An 18504-nucleotide genomic window follows, 5' to 3' on the forward strand; every position below is an offset into this window, starting at 1 on the left:
GTGGCCTAACATGGAGGGGTGGTCTATGAATCCTGGATTCTCAGATCACTGCCCTTTAAGTGTGAATTTTGATACCAGAAGCCAAGCATGTGGGAAACCTTTCAAATTCCTTAACTGCCTGGCAAGTTTAAATTCTTTTGAAGAGACAGTTCAACACAATTGGAGATCCAGAAATGGTAGACATACAATGCTAACAATGGAGAATAAACTTAAGAAGCTGAAAGTGGCACTGAAACTGATGAATAAGGAAGAGTTCAGTGGAATTGATAACAAAATACAAGATGCTAGATGGAGATTAGAAAATTTGCAAAGCCAAATGAGTATCCCAGGCCAAGATATAGAGCAGGTTGAGCTGGAAAGAGCAACAAAATTGGAGCTAGAAAAATGGTTAATGGTAGAGGAGAGCATTATGAAATAAAAGTCTAAGATACAATGGCTTAATCTTGGAGATTCTAACACAACTTTCTACCATGCTTGCATGAAAAATAGACAAGCAAGGAACATCATTGACAGGTTAATTAATAGTAATGGGAATTTATTACAGAATCTAGATGAGGGGGAGGTAGAGATCCTGAGTTTCTATAGGGGTTACTTGGTACTGCAGCAACATAGTTTCCAGTGATCAACTATGAGATTATACAGAATGGATATGTGCTGAGCAGGAGCCAACAATTGCAGTTAATCAGACCTGTTAGTAGAGAAGAAGTGAAGCAAGCTCTAATGGGCATTGATGATAAAAAGGCTCCAGGGTGTGATGGGTATAATTCCTGCTTCTTTAAGAAGACATGGCACATTGTGGGAGAGGAAGTTACTGCAGCAGTTCAAGAGTTTTTTGAGAGTGCAGATATGTGTAAAGCTATTAACTGCACAACCATCACACTGATACTAAAAGTTCAGAATCTAACAAACATAAGAGACTTTAGACCCATTTCCTATTGCACAGTTTTATATAAGCTCATCTCAAATGTGATTACTACAAGAATGCAAGGGGTGATGGAAGACTTGGTGGATAACTGCCAAGCTGCCTTTGTACTTGGAAGATTGATCATAGATAATATACTTATGAGTCATGAATTGGTAAAAGGTTGTGGAAGAGAGAATATATCTCCAAGATGTATGCTTAAAATAGACATGCAGAAAGCCTATGATTCTGTGGAGTGGCTGTACATAGAAAAGTGCTAAGGTTACTCAATTTTCTTGAAGTATTTGTGAGGTGGATAATGGCTTGTATTAGGACAGTAACCTATTCAGATCTTATAAATGGTAGACCAACTGCACCTTTTGAGGCAAGGAAGGGGCTAAAGTAGGGAGACCCACTCTTACCCTTCCTATTTGTTTTGGCCATGGAGTATCTGAGCAGATCTTTGAAGATACTGAAGGGAGACAAGAAGTTTAGATTCCATCCAAGGTGTGCCAGGTTTAATTTAGTGCAGCTGGAATTTGCAGATGACTTACTACTATTTTGCAAAGGAGATGTACAATATGTACAGATCCTGCACCAGCTTTTCCAGCAATTCTCTGCAACATCAGGACTAATTGCCAATCCAAATAAAAGTTGCATTTATTTTAGAGGGGTGAATCAGTTGACTCGGCAAAAAATTGTGGAGCTACTTGGTTATACAAAGGGATAATTGCCTTTCAGATATTTAGGTGTTCCTTTGAGTACTAAGAGATTGTCTACTATACAGTGTGAGCCCCTAATAGAGAAGATGTTGAACATGATCCAGAGCTGGACTACAAAGTTCTTGTTGTATGCAGATAGAGCAGTACTGGTGAAGAGTGTGCTATTTGCTACACAAACGTTTTGGGCACAGATCTTTATGTTACCTAAGAAAGTAATACAGTTCATAGAAACTATGTGTAGAAGGTTTCTTTGGACAGGTAATGCTGAACCAATTAGAAAGGCTTTGATAGCTTGGGAGAAACTATGCTCACCTAAGGTTGCAGGGGGATTGAACTTCATTGATGTGGAATTGTGGAATGAAGTTGCTATCTGCAAATTGCTATGGAATATCTATACTAGGAAGGAGAAGCTATGGATACACTGGGTACACACTTACTATATCAAGGGCCATACAGTCTGGAGTACAGAACCAAAGAGTGCTTCCTGGGCAATCCAAAAGATATTTCAGGCTAAGGAATACTTTGCTAAGCCAGGATTGAATGAAGAAGATGTTCAGAGGATGGTGAAGTGTCCAATTAAGAAAATATACTGATCCTTACAAGGAGAATTTCATAAAGTGCCATGGAGGAAGTATGCAACAACCAATGGCAGCCCAAGTGAATATAAATTCATTCTGAGATTGGCAATTCAATAGAGGCTAGCAACCAAAGAGAGACTGGCAAGATGGGGAGTAGTTACAGATCAGACATGCTCGCTGTGCAATAAGGAAATTGAGACAGTACAACATATGTTCTTCAAGTGTGAGATAACAGGGAAGATCTGGAATGGTTTATTGAGTTGGCAAGGAATACAAAGAACACAGCATGCATGGCAGGAAGAGATTACATGGTTGGCAAAAGTGACAAAAGGAAAGAGTGCAAGGGCAGCAATATGCAGAATGACACTAGCAGCTGCTGTTTATCATTGTTGGCAATAGAGGAATTCTATGATTTTCCTGAAGAAGAGAAGGACAGAAACTACTTTACTTCATCTTATTATTCAGGAAGTGCACATAAGGGCTGCTAAATTCCCTTATCTAGATACAACAATGGCTACATTGAACTGGTGTCCGGAAGTTAGCTAGAATAAAACACAATAGCAGAAGCAACAAACGCTAGGTATCACTAAACTGGGGCTTTATGTCCAGTAGGTGATACGTTAGAGGCAATTTTGTAATAGTTTAGATGAGCTATAAATATTGCTACTTGGTAATAAAATACTTAAATTACCAAAAAAAAAAAAGACTCCTAGCTAACGTAACGTATTGTCTATTAAATCTTATCCTTAATATACTTTTCATAATTACCCTTTTCTGCTTTAGCTTAACTATCTTATTAGTTGGGCCCTTAAGCCCTTTTAAAAAACCAATTTTCACGGCAGAAATTCAAAAATAGCCAGATTTACAATTGGTCGTTTAAAAATAGCCTAGTTTCAAAAGTAATCGAAATTTAGTCACTTTTTATGTAAAGATAAATCTAAGCGAAAACACTGTTTAAAACCCGAAAAATACGCCAGTATATTATACTGGAGTTCCAGCATAAGTATGCTTGAACTCCAGCATATTATACTGGAGTTCCAGGATAAGTATGCTGGAACTCCAGCATAATATGATGGAGTTCCAGCATAAGTACACTAGAACTCCAGCATAATATACTAGAGTTCCAGCAAGTATAATTGTCCAGTATAATATACTGGAGTTTGGAGCACCGGTGCTCCAGTCTCCAGTATATTATACTAGAGTCAGCAAAGTATACTGGTCCAGCATAATATGCTGGAGTTCATATACAGGTGCACCGAACTCCAGTATATTATGCTGGATCGAACTCTGTTGCAGCAAAATAATGGCTATTTTTCATTGACTTCGTAAATGCTGGCTATTTTTTAATGACCAGTCCGAAAACTGGCTATACCGTGCTATTTTTACACACACAAATATATATATATATATATATTATCAACTTAACCTAGTGCAACGTTTTCTAGATTGATAATTAAACTATTACATTAAAATTAAGCTACTATCTTATAAGCAAAATTAGATGTGCTTGTTTGACCAATTTGATATATACCAGTTTAAATATTGGTACTTTCTTTAATATTTTTTATCTTTCGTTTAAGGGTTTTGAGTACTAATCAAGATATCATTAAAATCATAAAGTATATTCAATTAAATTATTCTTATTTTTTCTTCAAATGAGTAGTTAATGACTATAGGCCTTCTTGTAATAAGAAAATTGAAATTCGAAAAAAATTAATGCCTTCTTGAATTTCTTATATGACAAGTATTTTAAACCATTTTTATTTTATTAAAGTGACAACTAGAAGATAGTGTCTAAAGATATCTAAATCGAATTTCCTACCTCTAATGTCACAAAAAAGAACAAGATCAACTCAATACCATTCATTATCTCTATCTAAAAACTTTATTAAATAATGGCTTCATACCAAAGAATATTATCCAATATTTTGTCTCTTTCTTGCTTTGAGTGTTTGTTTTCTCTGAAACTTTTGTTTACTTTTTGTTTGTCTATATCTTGATGCCCCAAAATTGGGCTAACTTCCACGATATTCCTCTTGCCTAATAATGGAAATCAAAAGGTATATTTTAGTTTCTAGATGCATGGATCTTAATTTGTTCTCTTTCTCTTAAATGCAATTTGCGTCGCCGACGAATGTCTTGAAAAAGTAAAGATTTCTTATTCTTAACTAAAGGTCTCGATTTTAAACACCAGGAATGAAATTTCTTAGCTAATGAGCGGCAGAAACTCCCATAATAGATTTTTACAACATGAATTCGGGAGACATTCAAAAATAGCCAGATTTATAAGTGGTTACAAAAATAGCCACATGTTCAAAAGTAATCGAAATTTAGCCACTTTTCACGTAAACATAAATTTGAGCGAAAACACTGTTCAAAATCCAAAAAATACTCTAGCATAATATACTAGAATTCCAGTATAATATAATAGAACTCCAGTATAATATGCTGGAGTTCCACAGTATATTATACTGGAACTCCAAATATACTGGAGTTCCAATATAATATACTGGACTTCCAGCATATTATACTGGAGTACTTCAGTATAATATATCGGTCCAGCATAATATGATGGAAATTTATACACAGGTACACCGATTAGCCCGTGCTATTTTTACCATGAATTCACATGAGTTGGGCCAGTAAATTTCGACATCGAATGACTAGAAAAAAAAATTCACTAAAATTATATATATATATATATATATATATATATATATATATATATATATATATATATATATATATCTTCTCGTCTTTTTGAGCCGATGGTCTATATGAAACAACCTGTCATGACCCGAAATTTTTACCCTCGGGAGTCGTGATGGTGCCTAATTATGTATCACGACGTGGAATTCCCACCCTCGGGAGTCGTGATGGCGCCTACTCGTAGAAGCTAGGCAAGCCACGAACTTAGAAATTAATAACTCCTTTATTTTAAAACTCTTACCAATTATAATAGCAAGGAAATAAACCGTTAAATAACAGTGAAATATAAAATTTAGCGGAAGTCTTAAATAAATAGGAAACGAAAATGTCTCAAAGACCATCACGAGTCTAACCAGAACCTGGTGTTACAATATGCACAGACTACTAAGAGTACTAAATACAACCGTTTGAAAGAAATATAACACTGTTTGTCTCGTATACATGAGATAACAGAATATGAAATAAGATAGAGGAGACGCTGGGCCTGCGGACGCCTGCAAGGCTACCTCGGTGTCTCGGTGGACTGAAGGCTGGCTCCCGAGCTACTGCTGCTGACCAAAGGCTACTCCGGTATCTGCATAGAGTGCAGAGTATAGTATCAGCACAACCGACCCCATGTGCTGGTAAGCGCCTGGACTAACCCCGGCGAGGTAGTGACGAGGCTAGAACCAGAATCCAGATAAACCTGTGCAGTTATATAATATATGACGGAAAAAGTAAACAGGTAATAAGCAATCAAAGCTAGGGAAGGGGAACATGCTTCGGGGGTAGAAGATAAAACAGAATATCAAAGAATAATAAGGAAACTACAATTTAACTTCTAACACGGATAAAAAGAAATAAGGCAACTTTCACTTTCAGTTTCATCTTGTTGCAGGCGTGCAACCCGATCCCATTTCTCATATCTTGTGGTCGGCATACCACCCGCTCCCATTTCATAATATCTTGTGATAGGCGTACCACCCGCTCCCATTTCATAATATCTTGTGGTAGGCGTACCAGCCGCTCCCATTTCATAATATCTTGTGGTAGGCGTACCATCCACTCCCATTTCATAATATCTTGTGGTAGGTGTACCACCTGCTCCCTTTTACAGTTCATCACACAATCATAGGAAATCCCGGCAAGGGAACATAAGTAATATAATAACTTCTAGGCAATGGAGGAACAAAAGCAATATAATAATTTCCCGGTGAGGGAACAACAACAATATCGAAATAGTCATCCCGGCAAGGGAGAATCAGCTATAACTAATCTCACTTAGCTGGTACTCAGTTCAATTAATGGAAATGCTCAATCATAGAAGATAATAAATTAAAGCATACGAAGTGTCATTCAAGAACACAACAACTTTCAATTTAAGACCCACGGTCATGCTTGACACCAAAGTATAGATACTCGTCACCATGCCTATACGTTGTACTCAACAAGAAGCAAGTAGCAAATATGACTCAACTCCTAATCCCTCAAGCTAGGGTTAGACCAAACACTTACCTCAAACTTCCACGGAAATCCTCAATTACCGCTTTTCCTCTCGAATTTGGCTCCAAATCAATTGTATCTATACATGAATGACTTCATAACATCAACAAATGCTATACAATTCGAATCTATTGCCTAATTATAGCTTTTCCATCATTCTTCCCAAAAATCCAAAAATCGACCCCGGGCCCGCTTGGTCAAAACACGAGGTTCAGATCAAAATCAAATCACTCATCCACGAGCCCGAATATATAATTTGTTTTCAAATCCGACCCCAAAACGAGGTCTAAATCACAAATAATCAAAAATCCCTAACTCTACCCAAATCCCTAATTTCTATCCTTAATAATATGTTTTAGGCCTAGAAATTCATTAGATCTTGAGAAAAATGGAAGAAAATGAGTTGGAGATTACTTACCCAGAAGTTTTGGTGAAAAAGTGCTTCAAGGATCGTCTTGGAGCTTTGGAGAAGAAGAAGTTTTGTAAAATTTTGAGAAATCCCGTTTGCATTCTGTTTTTGAAACTTAAAATAACTGGGCGATTTAAAGCTATGCGTTCGCGACAGACCTCTCACGTTCGCGATGGGTCAGGCCTTTTGTCCTTCGTATTCATGTCAAGGGGCTCGCGATCGCGAAACTACAGCTTCTCGAGCCCTCGCGTTCGCGATGAACAAATTGGGTGGCCCTCCCCTAAACCCTACGCGTTCGCGAATGTAGGGCCGCGTTCGCGAAGGGTTTACCCCCTCAGCTTCATGTTCGCGTCCCAAAGCTCACGTTCGCGATGAAGAAACTGGGAACCTGGGATCTTTGCTTTATGCGTTCGCGAGTGGGACCACGCGAACGCGAAGAACAAATTCCCTGTGCACTGACTGCAGAAAACCTGCAACTTTTACAAGGCTAAAACCATTCCGAAACACCTCCGAAACACTCCCGAGCCCTCGGGGCTCCTAACCAAATACATGTACTAACTCAACAATATCATACGAACTTATCCGTGCGATCAAATCGCCTAAATAACCTCAAAAACAATGAATCAAACCTCAAAATCAAGAATTTTTCCAAAAACTTCATCAAGTTTCAAATAGGATTTCAAGTCCAAAACACGCCAAACGACGTCCGATTTCAACCAAATTTTACAGGAAGATCTTAAAACATATATAAGACCTGTACCGGGCACCGGAACCAAAATACGGGCCTGATACCATCGCTTTCTAATCAGATTTCATTTTCAATTTCCTTAAACATTTTCAGAAAACTATTTTTACTTAAAAATTCATTTCTCGGGCTTGGGACCTCAGAATTCGATTCCGGACATATGCCCACGTCTTATATTTTCCTACGGAGCTTCCGAGACCGTCAAATCACGGGTCCGGGTTCGTTTGCCCAAAATATTGACCAAAGTCAAACTTATTCATTTTAACATCAAATCTTAGCATTTTTTTTTGCAAAATTTCATATTTAAGCTTTCCGGCTACGTGCCTGGACTGCGCACCCAAATCGAGGCGACTCTAAATGAGGTTTTCAAGGCCTCGGAAGCATAGAACGGATAAGATAACAGGTGATGACCCTTTGGGTCATCACATAATGTGAGCTAGACAAGCCAATTATTGAACCATCTACCTTTTTACCAATCTTATTCTTTTTAACAATTACGAAGAAATAACATTTAAACGACGAAATATAACACAAGCGGAAGAAAACTATAAGCCATCTGAACATAATATTTATTACAACGGTTTGAGTCTCGACTACCCAGAACTGGTGTCACAGTTTCACAGGCGGTTTAAGAATTCTACAAATAAAGGCCTGAAAGAATTAAATACAACATTATCTCTGGAAATACATGTAGAAATAGTAAAGTAGATAAAAGTATACGCCAAGACCTACGAATGTCTGCTGGGATACCTCGAGTCGCCTGATGAACAAGATTCAGCAATCTCACTGCGGTCCGAAGTCTACCACACTGGGGTCTGCACAAAAGAGTGCAGAGTGTAGTATCAGCACAACCAACCCCATGTGCTGGTAAGTGCCTAGCCTAACCTCGGTGAAGTAGTGACGAAGCTAGGACCAGACTACCAAATAAACATGTACAATTTAACTATATATAGTGGAAAAAGAAGTACAGAAAGAAATAGTCATATACAGTCAATTATGGGAGGGGGAAAACTTGTTGCGGGGAAACATCGAATAGTAACAGAAGAGCAACAAATAAGTGTGAGCACGTGATTTTTGCTTCACGAAAACTATTCCAAAAGAAATCGGAAAAGAAATAAAACAAGTTACCTTCGGGTACAATTTTGAGGATTTGTGTGACATTTTGATAATTGTTTTGTCCGTAAATGCTCGCCTTGCTTAGTTAAAAAATAAAAAAATACATGTTGCATGCATTTAGGAAAAATGGTACATTTAGGAATTAATTAACCATTATTTGGTTTTTAAAAGCGAAAATCACAAAAATAGGCATTTTATTCTATTTTGTTGTCATGGTAATTTTATTAAATGTTTTAATTCGTGTGATAACTGTTGTTAGGTGTTAATTAATATTTGTGTAGTTTAATTTTGGTTTTTAGGAATTTTTGTTTAATTTATAGAAGGAAAGTATCGGATTTGGGCCAAATATTCAACTAAAATCAGGCCCAAACCAATACAATGACCCAGTCCAAAACCAGGCCTTCCAGGGACGCCCCCAAACGACGCCGCATAGGGCGTTTGATCTGAGCCATTCATCCATACTCATCCAACGGTCCACGATTACGCCCGTAACCCGACCTGCTTACCCCGGTCAACCCAGCCCCTCATTAAAACCAAATGACCCCGTTTCTACACCAAACGACCCCGTCCTGTCCCTCACCAATTAATCCAATCCGTTGAGATCATTTGATCTAACGACTAAAATTAATTGCCATGTTCCGTATATAAGCCCCTCATCACACCCCACGCCCCCTATCTGAACACCCCCCTTCCATTGTCTCTCTCAGACATTAACCTAATCCCCCATTCAAACCCTAGCCACCGCCCTTCCATCCCATCACCATAAACCCGGCGGCAACGATGCCCGTGACCACCAAATTAACACCCCTAGTGCACCTCGACCCCCTGGACACGGTTCTGCAAACCGTTGACTTTGAATCATTCCCCATCGTCTCGAATCTTCGTTTGAATATTCGAACAAAACCCCGATCTACACCAACCCACCCCAGATTCACACCAGTCATTACCCTGCCCTTACTTGTGACCAAACCAAGCTTGGTTAGGTCCGAATCTACCCACAAATCCTCAAGCCCCAAATCGGACTGTTCGAACCCTAGAACACAAGAACTTTGGGAATCCGGCCAGTTTAAACGGAGGGTTGAGGTCTAATAGACCTTAATCGAAGTGTTCTTGGTTGAGAACACCTTGATTAAAGTCTGTTCGACCTCAAATGGTCAAGTCCAGTCAAAGCTTGGGTCGTTTGTTGTTGAGCTTCTAGAGTAAGTTCTTCTTTTTCTCTTCTATTTTTGTTTGAATGTTGATTGAGTTTGTTAACATGTCTAGTTAGTTTGTTTGGTATTTCTGATGTGTTCTTTCAATTTCCTCCATCTTCGTAAGACCTTTTTATTTGGTCGATTATTCTTCTGTTTATGGTTGAATACATATGGTGATATATGTCACACCTCCTTTTTCCGCACCCGCAGGGGCGCGAGGGAGTTTTTCCAATTAAAGGACAATCGAGACGGGATTGGTTTAATTATTTCAGAGTCGCCACTTGGGCGATTTAGGGTGTCCCAAGTCACCAATTTTAATCCCGAATCGAGGAAAAGAATGACTCCATATTACAGTCTGCGTACCAGAAATCCGGATAAGGAATTCTGTTAACCCGGGAGAAGGTGTTAGGCATTCCCGAGTTCCGTGGTTCTAGCACGGTCGCTCAACTGTTATATTCGGCTTATTTATCTGATTTTTAATACAATTATGAACCATGTGCAAATTTTATCTTTTACCGCTTTATTATCATTATTTTTTAGGAATGTGAACATCGCTTAAAACATATCTTTGGACTGTGTCACATGAAATGCACCCACAATCCGAAACATATTTTATTTGATGTTTTAGGATTTGGATTTGGGTCGCATGAAATGCACACCCGAGTTTAAGAAAGTAATTTAATTAAACACGCGCTTAAAGAGACTATCGCGTTATTATTTTGCGGAGGCCGTGAAATTCGCTAAACGACCCTCCTGAATTCTAAGTAATTTTAAACAAGTATTTACTGAGGGCCCCGCAATTTGTGTTTTTATTCGGCGAGGCTCATCTCATTCTTATTTTTTAAAAGGAATTTGCAACGTCATGGACATGCATCTCGGGCCACGTCACAATCAATGTGCCCGTGACTAGAGACATATTTCGACTCCGTTGAGATTTGGATTTGGGTCACATAAATGTGCACCCGAGTTTAGGGAGATAACATTATTAAAGGCGCGCCTAAAGCAACTAGCGCATTATTATTTTTGGTAGGGCCGCGAAATTTGCTAAACGGCCCGTCCCAGAATCTAAGTATTTAATACACATATTTTGTGAAGGCTCCGCAATCTGTACATTTTTATTTTTTGGCGAAGCTAGTCTCATTTTTTTTTGTTTATTTATTTATTTATTTTAGAAAAAAGAGACAAGGCTAAAATAACTACATTTTTTGCTACTTTGCGAGGTCATGGGTTGTAGATTAAATTTATTTGATGAAACGAATATTTTTCAGTGGGATTAAAATTACTCCTATGATTTTAACATTACTACTATACGTACAAACAACTCTTAAGACAAGCATGTAGATAACAATAATCTTAGTATGAAGAAACAAAATGCGGAATAGCTACTTAAAATAATGAAACAAAGGAAGAGACATTCAACAAATCCGATACACAAACAGTGCATAGGAAATCCATATCATTTCATTCCATTTAAGCAAATATAACAAGTTTGGAAATGTATATGCACCTGTTTGAAGCAAGAACAACAACCAAACTGTCTCGACAACTATCGGAAACCTCTCCAATGACGGAACCTCGATGTCGAACTCAACGATATCATACCGGAAGCCACGAGCACAACCCGACGACGACCTCAGACGGTCTGCGCGACGATAACGAAGAAATGGCGGCAGCTGGGCATGTTAACGCTAATGGCGTTACTGCTGGTTCGTGGCTGGGGTGAGGAGGAGGCCTGGGGTTCGACTGGATGGGTTGTTGTCGTTGGTCGTGGTCGCGATGGAAGGTGACGGACTAGGCTGGAGGTTGACGACGAGGGGGGGAAGCTGTTGGTCGTGGTGTTGGGTTGTTGTCGTTGGTCGTGGTCGAAGGTGACGGACTGGGCTGGAGGTTGACGACGAGGGGGGGGGAAGCTGTTGGTCGTGGTGTTGGGTTGTGACGGGGTGGTGTTTGGGAGTGTGGGCAGTGGTCGACGGAGTTGGGAGGAGCCGGGGTGGACAACAATGGTGGTTTGTTGATGGTGGTGATGGAGTTGTTGAGGGAGGTGGAACGATGGTGGTTATGGCGTTTTGGGACGTGAGGAATGGTGGGTTTGGGTGTTGGTTATGGTGGTTATGGCGTGGAGGTGACGGGGAGGGGTCAGCTAGTGGTTATGGTGTCGTTTGGTTGGTGGTTATGGCGTCGAACGGAGGTGTTTTACTGGTGAGGAAGACAACGGGGAGTTGGGCTGCTTTCTTTGTTTTCACAGTAGGGTTTTCTTGCTTCTTCAAACGGAGGAAGAAGAAGCATGAACAGTTAAATTTTTTGGTTTTTCTTCCAAAAATCCAAAGTCCTCCCCTTTCAAAGTTTTGTCCGTGTATTTGTATAGTCTTTGCCCAGAAAAATGAGCAGTGGGGTTCGAGGCTTATGTTCCCCACGCGCGGTGGGGTTCCCCATGTGTCCTGGACTCGGTTTATTATGGGCTAGGTCCGAAATTAGGCCTCAAACCGGGTAGTTTGAACCCGAATATTATTCTTTTGCCCGGACCCGAGAAATAGGAACATGTTGCTTAACTAGTCCTATGTAAGCAAAATAACTACCAAAAATAAGACTAGTATTTAAACAAAACTATATCTTTTTAAATATTTTTTCAAGATTTAAAATAGCTACAAAAATATTAATGGAACTATATTTTTTTTTTGTAATTTTCGTTTTTATATAAAGATAAAATATAAAGTAATATTTTTGTATTTTTTCCAAATTAAAATGACTACAAAACCTTAATAGAATTATATTTTTTTGTAATTTTTGAAATTATATAAAGTACAAAAATAAAGTGCATTTTTTGATTTTTTTCAAGTTTATGAGAAATACATAAACTAAAATTTATATATATATTTTGTGATTATTTTTTTTCTTTTTTTCTTTTTGCAACGAAATAAAGTAAAAATAGTTAAAATGGCTATATTAGACCCAATTTCATATTTATGCTAAAGAAAATGTGAAAATCCTCGGGGAGGGTCAAAAATCATGTGCTTACAGCTGCCCCTCTTTGACTGGTAACACGAAGAGTTTTCCGACAAAGAACGACTAGACGTGTTTTTGACCCGACCATTACTTGGACGGACTACACTTAAGGAAAGGGAGGGAATGTGACCGAGCCCTGGTATCTGAGCTGCCTACATATCCTTGGTTATACAGGAATCAGGCCACGTGTAGTTCGAAATGAGAGAGATAGTGAAGTGTACCGAGGTGAAGAGCCGATCGAGGTGCCGTTCCGTTGAGGTTCCGGTCCGCGGTCCTGTCGTTACAACAAAAAAACGAAGACTGAAAAAGACTAACTAAGCCTATCAGCTACTAGTTACAGGGATTCCTATCTGTAAGTCTTCTGAAACTTGGTCTTGAGTCTTGAATGGTGCTTCATACAGACTTCAGATTTGAACCTTGATACTGCTAGTTGTAGGTGCTAGTTCTTTGAGCGGACCACATCTGTTCTCCACTTCCGTACCTTGGGTTCTTTTCCCCTCTTGTTTTCTTGTTGTCTTTTTTGACCAGCCTTTTGTGAATGCTGGGGATTTTATTGCTTCCTGCTGGAGATTCCTGTTGTATTCCTCTGCTTCATTGATTCTAAGTGTGCTCCTTTCTCATATGAGCGGGCTTTTGACTTCAATACTTCAATTGTATTCCCTTATTCTCCAGGTGGGTGCCTGATTTCTATTTCTTTTATCCTTGTTCTCCATGTGGACGCCTGATTTCTTCCTTCCTTTGTCCTTATTCTCCCGGTGGACGCCTGATTACTTCTTTTCTTTGTCCTTGTTCTCCAGGTGGACGCCTGATTTCTATTTTTCTTTGTCCTTGTTCTCCAGGTGGACGCCTGATTTCTTCCTTCCTTTGTCCTTGTTCTCCAGGTGGACGCCTGATTTCTTCCTTCCTTTGTCCTTATTCTCCAGGTGGACGCCTGATTACTTCTTTTCTTTGTCCTTGTTCTCCAGGTGGACGCCTGATTTCTATTTTTCTTTGTCCTTGTTCTCCAGGTGGACGCCTGATTTCTTCCTTCCTTTGTCCTTATTCTCCAGGTGGACGCCTGATTACTTCTTTTCTTTGTCCTTGTTCTCCAGGTGGATGCCTGATTTCTATTTTTCTTTGTCCTTGTTCTCCAGGTGGACGCCTGATTTCTATTTTTCTTTGTCCTTGTTCTCCAGGTGGACGCCTGATTTCTATTTTTCTTTGTCCTTGTTCTCCAGGTGGACGCCTGATTTCTTCTTTTCTTCGACATACAACAAACTCCGTTCTACAGGCGGGTCTCCTATTGGTAAGATTAAACTTAGGAAGTGCGTCTCCTATTGGTAATGACATGCCTGCATTTATACTTGTGGGCGACCTAGAATATGGAATGAACAGACAAAATGTATTCCCTCATTATACTGGTGGGCGACCTAGAACTGAAATGTATTCCCGCATTATACTGGTGGGCGACCTAGAACTTAAATGTATTCCCGCATTTTACTGGTGGGCGACCTAGAACTTAAAAGTATTCCCGCATTTTACTGGTGGGCGACCTAGAACTTAAAAGTATTCCCGCATTTTACTGGTGGGCGACCTAGAACTTAAAAGTATTCCCGCATTTTACTGGTGGGCGACCTAGAACTTAAATGTATTCCCGCATTTTACTGGTGGGCGACCTAGAACTTAAAAGTATTCCCGCATTTTACTGGTGGGCGACCTAGAACTTAAAAGTATTCCCGCATTTTACTGGTGGGCGACCTAGAACTTAAAAGTATTCCCGCATTTTACTGGTGGGCGACCTAGAACTTAAAAGTATTCCCGCATTTTACTGGTGGGCGACCTAGAACTTAAATGTATTCCCGCATTATACTAGTGGGCGACCTAGAACTTAAATGTATTCCCGCATTATACTGGTGGGCGACCTAGAACTTAAATGTATTCCCGCATTATACTGGTGGGCGACCTAGAACTTAAAATGTATTCCCGCATTATACTGGTGGGCGACCTAGAACTTAAATGTATTCCCGCATTATACTGGTGGGCGACCTAGAACTTAAAATGTATTCCCGCATTATACTGGTGGGCGACCTAGAACTTAAATGTATTCCCGCATTATACTGGTGGGCGACCTAGAACTTAAAATGTATTCCCGCATTATACTGGTGGGCGACCTAGAACTTAAAATGTATTCCCGCATTATACTGGTGGGCGACCTAGAACTTAAAATGTATTCCCGCATTATACTGGTGGGCGACCTAGAACTTAAAATGTATTCCCGCATTATACTGGTGGGCGACCTAGAACTTAAATGTATTCCCGCATTATACTGGTGGGCGACCTAGAACTTAAAATGTATTCCCGCATTATACTGGTGGGCGACCTAGAACTTAAAATGTATTCCCGCATTATACTGGTGGGCGACCTAGAACTTAAAATGTATTCCCGCATTATACTGGTGGGCGACCTAGAACTTAAAATGTATTCCCGCATTATACTGGTGGGCGACCTAGAACTTAAATGTATTCCCGCATTATACTGGTGGGCGACCTAGAACTTAAAATGTATTCCCGCATTATACTGGTGGGCGACCTAGAACTTACATGTATTCCCGCATTATACTGGTGGGCGACCTAGAACATAAAATGTATTCCCGCATTATACTGGTGGGCGACCTAGAACTTAAAATGTATTCCCGCATTTTACTGGTGGGCGACCTAGAACTTAAAATGTATTCCCGCATTTTACTGGTGGGCGACCTAGAACTTAAAATGTATTCCCGCATTTTACTGGTGGGCGACCTAGAACTTAAAATGTATTCCCGCATTATACTGGTGGACGACCTAGACTTAAATGTATTCCCGCATTTTACTGGTGGGCGACCTAGAACTTAAAATGTATTCCCGCATTATACTGGTGGGCGACCTAGAACTTAAAATGTATTCCCGCATTATACTGGTGTGCGACCTAGAACTTAAAATGTATTCCTGCATTTTACTGGTGGGCGACCTAGAACTTAAAAAGTATTGAAATTGCTTCCCCGTTCTTCCGAGAAAATTTTGACAATCGGCAGAAAATTTTCTGCCCCGGTTTTTGGTGGTTTCCCTGGCGTTGCGTCTTGCTGCCATCATCAATCCTTTGTTTTCCTGCAGCAGACAAAAGAATTTAATTAGTTTTAATTGTGGTGGTAGAGGGTGCCTTTCCGGCGGATGATTTTTCCTCTCTTCCCCTTTTCTTGCTCTATGTCCCCATAATTGGTTAGTGGACAAAATTGCCTGCTGGGGCTGGTTTTCAATTTGTTCCTTTTCCTGCTTTTCTTTAAGCACATGCTGTGGGAACCTGCTTTTACTCCTGAAACCATTCCCTTTGGAGCCTACTTCCTCCAAAACTGCGGGCACGATCACTGCATTGCCTGGGATCGGCCTTTAAGACTGTTTGTATTATCCTGCATTGGATGAATTCCCCTCCGGTTTCTGGTAGTAAGCTTTGAAAAATCCTTTCAAGACACATTTTAGGAAAAGAAATAAAAGATAGAAAAAGGAGAAAATCTTTCTGAACCAATATTTTGGTGGGAGAAGAACTCAAAAGAACTTATCTGGAGGACATGACTGGTCCCCGTGATCATGACGTGCACCACCGATTCCTGACCCAGTCTATTTGTATCAATCGATTTGCCCGATGGTTTGATTTGCTGGGGATGATAAAGGAGTGTCCATTTCGAATGTTGTAGCTTTTGTTGATCTGTCTTGTCGCCTCATAGTGCCCTTCGAGGGGTTTTCACTAATGAGACTCTCTCTTTTCTCTCATCTCCCGGCGCCTTATGGTGCCTGTGAAGGTTTTCACCAATAAGACTCTCTCATTTCATGTCCCTCATCTTACATCGCCTCTCGGTGCCTGTGAAGGTTTTCACCGATAAGACTCTCTCATTTTATTTCTTTCGGGGAATCGGGGTGTTGTAGATACGACCCTCTTTTCTGGAGATTCCCTTGACCATCAATTCATTCCCAGTCTTACTATCCTCTCCTTTGCTGGGGATCGGTGTATTATTCTCGGCCTTATTTGCCGGACCTGGCATCTCTTGAACATTGATCGGGAGGTCTTTTGGACGTTGATGTTGGTTTTGGTGTGGGGTTAAAGAAAGGCTATAAAAATGAAAATAATTTGATGGGTGTTGTGCTACAACTTTTGGAATCAAACCTTTGTTGGAACTTAAAACATAACCTCTGCCCCAGTTTTCTTGCTTGGGGAATTTATTTTTTACACTTATGTTGCGCTATGTGCGTTACGCACACCTGTGCCTATTATGCACACTATGTACATTATGCATCCTATATTCGCTATGATGCATACTATGACCGAGCCGTGAGGTGCCTACGTATCCTCTTTGAGGAATCAGGTCAAACGTAGTTCCCACGGTTTTGTATTTCTTATGATTTTATCTTCTTCTTTTTTTCTTTTCCTTCTTTTCATTTTCTTTCTCTTTTCTTTTTCTCTTTTTTTTTTCTTCATGTCTTTTCCATTAGTGATTCCAAAAGAGGGGTATGAAAGAATTACTTAAGGCTCAAAGGGGGAAGCAAGGGTTAAAAGTGTTTGGAATAGAAGAAAGAATTGCCTCCGTCATCTCATTATCCAATAAATGCCAAATACAAACAAAATAAACCAAAAATTGCCATAATTAAAGAAATTACGCATAATATCTCTTGACTGCATCAGAATTGATAGCCATGTCGACACATCTCCCCTCGACAACTGTCAAACACAAAGCACCGTTGGACAATACTCTGGTCACGATATAAGGCCCTTGCCAATTTGGGGCGAATTTGCCTTTTGCCTCGACCTGATGTGGGAGGATCTTCTTCAATACCTGCTGCCCTACTTCAAACTTCCTGGGGCGCACCTTCTTATTATATGTTCTTGCCATTCTCTTCTGGTACAGCTGACCATGACACACTGCTGCCAATCTTTTCTCATCTATCAGGCTCAACTGTTCCAATCGAGCTTTGACCCATTCATCATCATTAATCCCGGCTTCAGCGACAATTCGGAGGGACGGAATTTCGACTTCCGCTGGTATTACGGCCTCAGTTCCGTACACCAACAAATAAGGAGTTGTGCCTATGGAAGTTCGGACGGTAGTGCGGTAACCCAACAAAGCAAAGGGTAATCTCTCGTGCCATTGTCTGGACCCTTCCACCATTTTTCGCAGTATCTTCTTGATATTCTTATTGGCTGCTTCGACTGCTCCATTCGCCTTGGGACGATATGGGGTGGAATTGCGGTGTGTAATCTTGAATTGTTGGCATACCTCTCTCATCAAGCTGCTATTAAGATTCGCACCGTTATCCGTGATGATCACTTTTGGGATCCCAAATCTGCAGATGATATGGGAGTGAACAAAGTCCACCACTGCCTTCTTGGTTACTGATTTGAAGGTTTTAGCCTCAACCCATTTGGTGAAGTAATCAATGGTCACTAGAATGAACCTATGACCGTTGGATGCTGCCGGCTCGATGGGCCCAATGACATCCATGCCCCATGCCACAAACGGCCAGGGTGCTGACATCGTATGTAACTCTGTTGGCGGAGAATGAATCAAATCTCCATGTATCTGGCACTGATGGCATTTCCTCACAAAAGTGATACAGTCGTGTTCCATGGTGAGCCAATAAC

General features: G+C 40.2%; 1 protein-coding gene across 1 annotated transcript; it reads left to right on the forward strand.

Annotated features, from left to right (window-relative positions):
* Positions 1-10: 10 nt before the first annotated feature.
* On the forward strand, positions 11-2600 carry LOC104218229 (uncharacterized). The gene is made up of 4 exons (XM_070162742.1): positions 11-387; positions 663-1163; positions 1643-2186; positions 2319-2600. Exons 1-4 carry the CDS (start codon positions 11-13, stop codon positions 2598-2600), a joined length of 1704 nt encoding a protein of 567 aa, XP_070018843.1.
* The last annotated feature ends 15904 nt before the right edge of the window (positions 2601-18504 follow it).

The sequence above is a fragment of the Nicotiana sylvestris genome, chromosome 11, assembly GCF_000393655.2.
Source record: "Nicotiana sylvestris chromosome 11, ASM39365v2, whole genome shotgun sequence".
NCBI lineage: Eukaryota > Viridiplantae > Streptophyta > Magnoliopsida > Solanales > Solanaceae > Nicotiana > Nicotiana sylvestris.

Excerpts from the sequence above, each read along its gene's own strand:
- LOC104218229 (XM_070162742.1), top strand. The coding sequence starts at position 11 with ATGGAGGGGTGGTCTATGAATCCTGGATTCTCAGATCACTGCCCTTTA. Across the intron at positions 1,164-1,642 it reads TATGATTCTGTGGAGTGGCT|ATATTTAGGTGTTCCTTTGA; the intron begins GTACATAGAAAA and ends ATTGCCTTTCAG. Across the intron at positions 2,187-2,318 it reads AAGAAGATGTTCAGAGGATG|AGGCTAGCAACCAAAGAGAG; the intron begins GTGAAGTGTCCA and ends GCAATTCAATAG.